General features: G+C 51.7%; 1 protein-coding gene across 2 annotated transcripts in view; it reads right to left on the reverse strand.

The window, feature by feature from the left end:
• cysu (peroxidase homolog) overlaps nt 1-8,821 on the reverse strand; it is a 36,362-nt gene extending 27,541 nt beyond the window's left edge. For both annotated transcript variants that reach the window (XM_037224468.1, XM_037224469.1), the window contains exon 1: nt 8,740-8,821. In XM_037224468.1, the coding sequence (XP_037080363.1) occupies nt 8,740-8,747 (8 nt within the window). In that variant the 5' untranslated portion in view covers nt 8,748-8,821. The remainder of the gene's footprint in view (nt 1-8,739) is intronic.
• Nucleotides 8,822-10,275: the final 1,454 nt, after the last annotated feature.

The raw sequence follows: 10,275 nt of genomic DNA on the forward strand, positions 1-10,275 counted from the left end.
TCTAGGCCAACGTGACCATGCGCGTAGTGCTACTTTCTAGACCTAGGAAAAAAACGCAGAAGAAATGATAGATAGCACCGCATGTGAAAAACAAAATTTTACTTTTAATTGTGCAAAACTCTTTGCTTTTGCGGTACATATTTTGCATGATAAATCTTGTATGTCTAACAATATTTCCATGGATGCTATTGCAAGAATGACGGAAGGTGTGAGCGTTCCTTACGTTAGATGCACGAGATAGGAAACCAAGCCAGGAGCCGACAACCAATGTCGAATGCTACGGGACACTTAACGCACAAAGACTGACATTAGCCATAATAAATAGCGATTTCACACATCATACTAGTTCCAGTTAAAGGAGACATAATGCGATGCTGTCCGATGCCGGCAATGCTCTTTACTTTGAACGTGGAATTTCAAGCAACTAGAACAGGGCACTCACAAGAGATTGGAAAGAAATGCCCAGTATTCTGGCAATCAACAAACCTCACTAATTTTACTCTGTGGACGATGCAAACGTAACTGTTAGTGATTTGGAGTCTGTATGAAAATAATGAGCGTCATACAAATATTCTGGTCCTTTGGTCGAATCAGAACCAAAAACACGTCAATGTCAGCTGACACGCTCAGGTAGCCACAACTCACGACTGTGCGATTCAAGGTATCAGGAATACCTGCAGATCAGCGCCTTAAAATGCTGGGTGCATAGTTAAGCGCCACTGGCAACTGTAAACATGGCGTCCGTAACATGGTCGTAAGCAGCATGAGGTCCGTCATGAATACGCTGCGTTAACATGACGGCAATAAAAAGGATAATAGCGGCAGTCAAAAGCCCTTTGATATCAAAATCAAGTTACGTTATGCCACGCGTAAAAATTTGAAAGACTCAGCTGAATAATTTACAATAGTGCATAGCAAAAGACGTATGAAGAGGAAGGTCGACGAAGGCTGTAGCAAACGGACAATGCCAAAAATTAGCAGACGGTGAACTTAGGGCAATGGGCGCAAGAGTACTGTGCAGGAGCAAGATCAGAATGGGGAAGTAAATACTACGGGGTCAAAGTCGCTTGGGTAAAGTTACTGCAGACTAGATGACCTTGTGATTTCAACGACTCGCTCATATCGAAATACACGAGGCACTATCTTAGAAAATACAAGCCATCACACATCAATGAAAGCATTCTAGTAATCTCCAGAGACGAAGGCGGGCTTAGCGTCCCGTTTGATTTATGGTAGGTTAGGAGAAAACATCGTTATTCATCGACGAGAAAAGAAACATCAAAAATGCTCTTTAATGCCTTCACATCGCACGAGCAAAGCGTATATGAGACCGAAAAACGAGCAGATGCTGGCGTTCTCAAAATGGTGACACGTCACAGTCACAAATTTATCTGATTATAGCTAGTCTTGATGAGCCGTGACACGTTTGCTGCGGACTGTTCACTTTCGTTCGAGCACAGTAGCACATGGTGTGGCGCGTATATACAAAGTGAAGCGCGCTACAGAAAAATACAAATGTTGGCAATGGCCGCTTGATCTTACTGCTGCCGAGAATGCGTTGAGGACTGAATGCTATGCGGGAGTTCGTGGTGTCGGGTATTCGTATATGTCGTCTTGATGCATACAGGATGAAGAAATAAGGTAGGAGAACATTTGGATGTTTTTTCCTGACGCGACGGGCTGTGTCCAAACAAAGTGTCAAATGCCTTAACGTAGTGAATAAGCCTTAAACCAAGGTAGGAGTAATTTTCCCTGCAATCTCGCCAATCAATGGTACGGGTATTCCGGGAATTTTTCGCAGCCACTGCGGTTGCGCCACCTCTGATTGCTCAGCTTCAAAGGCGGCAGTCAGTTGGCATTGAGCTGATGCACGGAAGAAGCCACGACAGGTGGCCATGACTGACTTACCATGACTTAGCCATGAATTACGTCGAGCAGGTCTCAAACAAGATCAAGAACAAATCTCTAGTCCAGTTCTGACGGGTCCAAAGCTCTGGACATTGAAAATGGCATGCACAAACGGCAATCAACCAGTGGCAGTCGGGTGGCACAAATTAATCAAACGATTCAGGAAAAGTGGACAACCTGACGACCGGATCCACAGGAAAAACTGGTGGCGCAAAAAAGGAAAATCAGGAGCAGCGGCGCTCGGCGGCCCGGCCATCGGGCGTGGCAGCCCGTCGACGGCATGGCCCGTCCCCCTCCCCTCACTCTCGCTGACAGCATCGTCCGGGGGAGGCCTGTCGCCGCGCCGCGAGATTCGCCACACCCGCACGCGGCAAGGAAACGCCGCCTGATGCGGCGCGGCGCACCGGCCGCCTGATCTCGGCATCAGCTGAGGCCCCACACGGCGTCAGTTCCGCGAGATGAATGGGGAAACCGCGCCGCGACTGTCGCGTCAGCTCAGCCGGCCGTGTCGCGCCGCGCCGCCGGCTGGTCCCGCGCTAACCGCGATGTGACGATACATGCCGGCGTGTCTGGCGAACAGCTGTCTCGTCTCACGTGTTCCCGCACCACTACCTGGTGCCGGGTTTCGGGTCTGTGAGTTGTAGCGGCTCGTCGCGTCTGGCAGACACAAGTGCTGCGATGTGAGTGAAGACATGTCAGTGACTGTGTTTTAGGCCTTAAACACAGGTCAAAAAGGACAGCGGACTTCCTGACTTATGCTGTCGAAGGGCTGTTATTGTTTCTATCTCAAACATATTTTCAAACATATTCCAGAAATCCTATAATTTTGATGGTGCCTGACTACTGTAGACAAATTGAATAAAGAATAATTTCTGACCGTGGGCAATTTCTGAGATATCCATATCGAGTATGCCGAAGAGGATCAGATGCTCCAGTATAGACAGTGATCTGAGGTATGCATAAATCCGCCTTCGTCAATGCTAAGCTCATGGATCCCGACATGTTGCCTCACCGACGACCGAATAACGTGGCTTCCCACATGGACGATACAAAAAGGAACCAGCGTGGATATCAAACGAAGACCGTAAAAATGATGAATACATGAACATAGGGAAGTCCCAATAAGTCGGTGGCCAAATCTTGGTTTCATTTGTTCACGCATGATGACCATTTTAAAAAGCGGCATGACGGATACGACGATGACCACGTTCACTTTCATCTAAACTGTCATTGTTTTATTGCTTACATCTTGAAAATGTTTCGTTCCGGTGACCAGGACACATAGACTGGCGTCAGCATTCTCTTCCCATGATTATCGCTTACGTCACAGCTCTCAAGCGGATGGGTTATGCCCAACGAACCCTCTGTTCACGCACCTCTGAGCCGAGAACCACGCGCACCTCTAAAAAACAACAACACATCTCTAAAACAAGTGCGCCGAAAGGCAAGCTGCGAAACAAAGATGAACCTCAAATGTTTAAGAAGAAGCGTAATGTAAGAAAACAATATTTTTCTGATGGAGCAAGGTCGAGACGCATGCCGGCAAACTCACCAATCAACATTGCTGCTGCTGACCTGACCACTCACTCTGTTATCACAGCGGTCGCAACTGTTGACCAATCCACTCTTTCGAGCGTCAATGCTATCCCAAGATTGCTCATAACAGTGATGCATCACAATCTACCAGTCGCCCATTCGTTTTCTAGAATGATTGTCATCCCTTGTCATCACCATAGGTAATCGCGTGAAACTGAGCAGCCATGATCTTTCATGCAAGTCTCTACGGCTGGCTCTCACGGTTCGCGTTGCGTTAGCCCCCTATTATGAACAGGGCTGCGACCTGGAGACCTGGTCGTGCCGCGGTGATTTGGGGACTGCAGCGCTGGGTCTAATGCACAGCAGACTATCATGCAGGTCTCAACGCTGCACACGGCAATAACACAACCGGCGACTGCAATGCTGGACGGTCCATCAGGGGGTGCCACTTCGGCCACCGTCAATGCCGCCTGGGCTATAACACCAGAACCGTCCCAGATCCGAGAGCATGTTCGTAGCCGCGAGACCACCGTTAGCGGTGGGGGAAGAATTCGGCACGCACTCTAAGTGGCGCGCTGTTTCGGCTCTGGCCGTCGGGTGAATTTTCAGCCTGAGTGTGGCCGTGTTTATGACCCCTTAAAACGCGGCCGACTACGCAGTGCGCGTCGCGCACCGGCCAAGCAGGAAGTGGCCGCCTGGCTCGAGGCGGATAAGGCCGGCCAGAAACGCCTGCCAGGCTACTTATCCCCAGACGACGTCACGTGACAGAGTCGGGACAAATCGAGCACATGGACAAACGCAACGCGTCTGATCCTGGGAACAATAACAGCTCGTGTGCCAGACAGGCACCAGGCTGACCCTCTGCCAAGAGCTCATGAGCAGGCCAGGACCTCTGCCGACGGTGACAGACTGTTCAACGCGCTTATCCGCACGCCATCGCCGCCTCTGTCCACGGGTAACACTGTGGCTGAAGACGGAGAGGCGAGCGCCGCAGCCGTCGAGCCGGCCGCAGAGAAAGCGTGAGCTGGCTGCACATGGCGGCGGTGATGACGGAGATCGGCGCGGATCTGGCCGTCCTCGTCTGCACTCGAGCGAGCGCGGCACCATCCGGCGGCGAGCGGCAGCGCTTTCACGCGTCATCAAACAATCGGTCGGGAAGAGGAGGCGGACACGCCCAGCCTGCTGCGGATGGTCTCGTGGCGGCGCTGCCACCAGCGGCGTCGCCAGTGGAGGCTAAGGGGGAGCGGGCTACAGCCTTCTGAAGGCTTGTATTGCCCCTGGTGCCAGCGGAGATTCATAGCTTGACTTGTTTGGTCTTCCGTATCAACGGCGCCCTGAACGTCAGTCTCCGCCCCCCCCCCCCTCCCAGCGTTAATTAGCCCTGCCTTAAGTCAAAACCTGGCGACGCCCATGACAACAGGATACAGCGGCACCAGCAGCACAGAACAGACTCCCTTAAAGACGTAGGATGAGAGCGGTGAAACATTTCATAGCCGTTATTTGGCCTGAAAGGCTAAAGGAACTGAAGCCTAACATTCATTCAGCTGCGAAAAGAGCGGTACAAAGCCAGTGTGATATCTGCCCCGGTCACGCCTCATGCACAGGGCCACTCAGCGGGCGACGTGGCCACTTTCTCAGCAGCCGTGACTCATGACGCAGACGCGCGAGTCGGACCGGGGCGGGTCCGCACCGCGGCCATTCGCACGGTCGTCCCGCAGCTGCCGGCTGTGAACGGAGCCCAGCCGTGCAGGAGAGCATGCCAGCGGCGATTTCTTCCAGCGTGCACGGACCTGGTGATGAGCAGGAGTGCGAGCGGACCAGCGGTGCACCGTGGTACCTTGGCCTCAGCGGCGTGCTCTTCCCCGACGATGAAAAGGTTTGCGGTGGAAGCGTGGCCAAAAATTCGGCAGTGACAAAACGGCGCGCGCATCGTGAAGTGACGCGCAGACTTGGTCCGCGCCCGTTTGGAGTGCCGCCGCTGACTGACCCGAACGCGGCCCGCTCAGATCTCCGGCAGATAGCTCGCCGCACCGTCCTAGCCACAGCGCCCCGCCCGTGTCCTTACAGCGACCTCATACAAAACTGGCGCGCCGGGCGGCGGCCGCTTTACGGCAGAAATTAACCTAGATCGGACGGCAGCCGGCCACGCCTGCCCACGCCGTTCATGGCCAAGGTCGCGGCGGCGGTGGTGGCGCTCCGACCTCACGACCACCAGCCGCCGACCACCGACCGCCAGTGCCAACACCGCTGGCGCACCGGCGCGCGCTCACCAGACATTGGTGGGCCTTGGGACGGAGAAGTGGCCGACAACCCAGCGGCTGAGAACTCTTTGTTCGGGTGGGAGCCGAATTTCGGAAAAGCTCGCTTGGCTGTTTAGTTGCTTAGCGAAGCTTACGTGCTCAAAGGTCTTCAATGCGTTTATAAGTGTTTTGAGAGCACTTACAGCTGTAATTATGTTAATTACAATCTGATCAATGTTTCAATCGTTCGTTCATAACCAATGCTAGAAGTGAATGGCTTAGCAAAAATGAAATCTACGCGTTTCAAAACCCTCATTGTTCCTTCCTTGATAGCCCCTGAGTGTCCATTGCTGGTGCAACCAGACTACGTCTATTACAGCTCGCTTAGCCCCGAGTGAGCGGCGGTGCACCAGAAAAAGGCGTCTGGGCGCCGCGAGTCACGAGCTAATCTGGTCCAAACTTTCGCTTTCGGTGACCTTACTCCAGTCTGGGGTGCGCCGGCGGACAGTTTCGCTCAGGCGCCGCCGTTGTCTCCTGTCCCTCAGCGTCACTATGCGTTGGCGGCTGAAGGACACGGACCCCGATAGCTAATTGACAGATGAAAGTGACAGTGGACGGCGGGGTCGGCGAAATGCCTTGCAAGATGAGAAGCAATTAGGGGATCGGTAACCACAACAACAGAGCGCGGTACGCACCGCGACCAGCCACTCGAGCCACTCTGCTGATCCCGTGAGCAATGCGGCAGAGCGGACGATTAGCCGAGCCGTCACGCGGCCTGCTCTGGCAGTGCGGTGGTCAGGAAACGATCCAGTCGATGGAGAGTTACTTAACCGGCGGTGGACCAACGGCACTAAATCAGAGCCGCGTCCGGACCGAGCGGCGCGCGCGGTGTCGGTGACCACCGAAGCCGAACGGCCGATACGGCCCGGTGCATCCCCGGCTCGGACACGGCCGGAGAAAACCGCCGGCCGCCGGCGGCGCCGCTGTCCGAGGCACCCTCAGACAATGTGTACACTGGTCTGGGCACGCGCTCGGAGCCAATCGCGAAGTAAAGGCAGGGGTACGATCAGAGAGGGGCTGTTTTTCGGATGCGATTGCCAGTGCACGCAGACGTCTGGAAGTACCTCAACAAAAGGCAAGGAAGTCGAAAATTGTCGTTACTGAGCATCTTGATTATCTTTGTGGGTTTGGGTTCGGCACAAATACGTTTGAGGCAGCTGGGTGTGCCAGCACCGACCAGGCAAGATATGAAGGGCGGCACTTAGATTCTCATCTTAGAAATTCAGTTGAATGGGAAAATTAGAAGACTGAGTGATTATCAAGAAGACGGTGTGAAATTTTTCAGAACGAGAATAAGAATTTAAGAGAAGCGTGATGTTCTCATGGCGGGAACAATAGAGAGTGCGCGAACCTGGCGGGTGTTCGTTGGAAGTACAAATAGAAAATATGTCATTACAGAAATTATCAACTAATCAAAAGCAGGCAGGCTTGTCTCGCGTGAGACTAGTCAGACTTTAACAGCACGATATCGCGGCATCCCTCTTTGTCTTGAAGGACAAATTCATAAAATGGAAATGCTTTTCAACTGGCTTCACCATGCAATGCCAAATCAATACATTTAGAGTAGAAATGGGCATTCCTGGTCACTCGCTCATGGGTAAGTGGTAGGCAAAAATTAAACTGTTATCAGCATTAGTAAAAGCATAACAGCACCAGTAATTCAACATTACTTTTACTGGTATGATATCGATGAAGTCGAAAACGAATAACGTGCGGAGATGAAATACCGTACCGAAATGGGTTCGGTTTACCCTTTCATTGTGATATCCATACGTATTTAGCTAAACATATATATATATATATATATATATATATATATATATATATCAAAGACATCGACCGGAAAAAGTTGGCACGGGAACACAGAAAATAGCTTCAGGGCCGGCGCAAAGGACAACTATGCAGGGTTCAGAGCGATCAATGCTCTCTGGCGTAACCCACAAATGTGCTGTATTGTGCGCAGAGGACGGTCGGGAGACTGACGTACTTATGGCCCGGCTGAATGGTGTCAAATATACCGCAAATCGGTGGCACCAGCTCTGCACATGTCTACATAACGTTATTGTCAGCTAAAGGCGAAAAGCATCTCAGTCTTAGCACAAATTTAAAGGTTCAAGCTGCAAACACTTTCCTTGTAAAGAGAAGCACCGACCCATAGAGATCATTGGAAATAATGAAAGATAATACGTTAGGGAACAATCTGGCATGAAATATGCAGAATGTAACAGCGCGTTGGCATAAGACGCGCCTTAGTTATGCTTATAAATGACAAGAATGGTTAAACGAAGAAGTTAAACGTGTGCGTTACCATACATTGTCAAAAATTCATAGAAGGTACATTTTCGTGCAAATTTGGTAGGTAGCAAACATGAACAATTTAAGCCAAGCTTGCTAAATGGACTTAAATCAACCTACACTGGACTCGATGATAAACTGATTCCATTCTGTACGCATTTGCAGCTTAAGCCATGGCACCAAGACAGCAATTTAACTAAAATTGTCAGTACCAGTTCGGTGCTAGGAATATGGACGTCACAAAAATGTAGTCACCGTGAAAATGTGCTTCCTTCCGTCACACAATTTCGTTTCATGTTAGAATGGCAAACCAAAGAAACTGGTAACAATAAGGCACTTGGAATTTTCTCATGTGAGCTCGCCACCTCCTCCACAAAACCGAACATTACCGATGAGCACCTCAAAACCGCCAACGTTACTGGGTCTTCAAATTTTTAAGACTAGAAATGGGTAATGTCTGATTAGAATGATCAAAATGGGACTTTTTCATAACCGCACGATCAGAATCTTTGGCTTAGCAGCCTACTTCCGCGCCTATCCGTTGGTCTGCATGACATCAGCGGAGCCGACCCGTGATTCGGCCGGAGCATCAACGCGGCGGCGCTCGGCGGCGCCGAGGAACACATCACCGAGCGTGGTCCGGGCGGCGGCCGGTGCACGCGCCGCACCACTGGCGCTGTTCGCTCGCCTGCCGACCCACCTGGTCATGACAGCACTGAGGTCCTCAGCTGGACCCACACGGCACGCTCGCTCCGAACCGAATGACACTGCGGCGCGGCGCCGGCGCGCCAGACTTTCATACGGAGCGGCGGCGGCGCGGCCACGGGGGCGGCCGTCGCCGCCGGCGTCCGCCGGCCGGCCGCTTGCACAACGCGCCCGAGAGGGCCCGCCGGGCGCGTGGTGACCCCCGTCGGGGTGGGGCGGCCGGCACTGCCGCGGCGGCGGCCGAGCGGCGCGGCTCGGAGGCGCGCCGCTCTGCCGCCACCCCGACGGCGGCCAGCGCCCTGCCGTGGGGCTATTGGCACACGCGGCCGCTGCTAGAGGCCGGCGTTGCGGACGTGGGTGATGGAGATTGTCATGATGGCAACGCCCTGCAGCGAAGCAGACGCTGATGTGACGCAAAGCGAGACTTTGCCGCAGGCACAGTAGATTTAGCGTGCGCGATGCATATGCACCTCTTGCACAAATACTGGCCGCAGAGCATTTCCACGCAGGCTGATAGCGAAAGGTCGTTTAAGGATCATGGGGGGGGGGGGGGGGTTTCTGGGAAATCAAGATATGCATTTCAATTTGTGTTGCCGGTTCATTCTACATTCGAAGGATGTAGCCTTGTTGATCCTAGTCCGGATAGACTTGCCATCCTCCCAGGTAGGGGACGATTGTCCCCACCCCCCAGATCTCGAAAACTACATGGCTGTCTACGAAAGCCAATTTCTGACAAGATCTACGTTCCTAAGGACAATAGCGCCAAGTATTTCTAACAGGGATGCACCAGGGAAAACCCCAAACTTTAAGGGTCTTCTTGATCCGATGCAGCTGTCACTTTACCGACCGATTTGGACGCACCGAACTGAGATCGATAGTAGCGATTTCCATATAATCATACTGTGTCAACTTTTCAAGTTTAAAATTGCTGCGAGTCCCTAGAAAATACAAAAGAAAGTGATGGTCACTGTTGTAAAAATGGGACATGTTCTTAATGCAGTCACGCGCTTTTTGTTGCACATGAAGGAATTAGGATATAGGATATAGGATAATATAGGATAAATAGGAATTAGCTTTGTTATGCGAGAAAAGTATGCATCAGCTGAAGGATTCACGTAGAGGTGTACATTGGGGTGGTGAAGGGAGGGGGAGGGGAAGTAACTGAGGAGTGGATATCATTATCGGACAACCATGCTGCTAAGCGCAGCTAATAAATAATCTTACATATATAACATGCACATACATGCTGCATAGGCTTACCCAGACTTCCAAAGGAAGTGAAGTCGGGGCACGTTGTCACACTCTCCGAAATCAGTCACGGATGCAGTACACCGGAACATGGATGAAGAGAGCTTGGACCAAGGAAATCAAAATAAAGCAGTTACAAGGCCCTGCTTACTGCGACCGGCCTAAGTCCAGTGCAATTTTGTCGCGATAATTTTATCATAGTTATCAAAATTATAAATCATCGCAAATTAATTGATGTTGCATCTCAGGCCCAAACTCGTTGCAAGCCTATACTAAGATTTCC

Source organism: Pollicipes pollicipes, unplaced genomic scaffold (assembly GCF_011947565.3).
Source record: "Pollicipes pollicipes isolate AB1234 unplaced genomic scaffold, Ppol_2.1 Scaffold_4881;HRSCAF=5763_pilon_pilon_pilon, whole genome shotgun sequence".
NCBI classification, from domain to species: domain Eukaryota; kingdom Metazoa; phylum Arthropoda; class Thecostraca; order Pollicipedomorpha; family Pollicipedidae; genus Pollicipes; species Pollicipes pollicipes.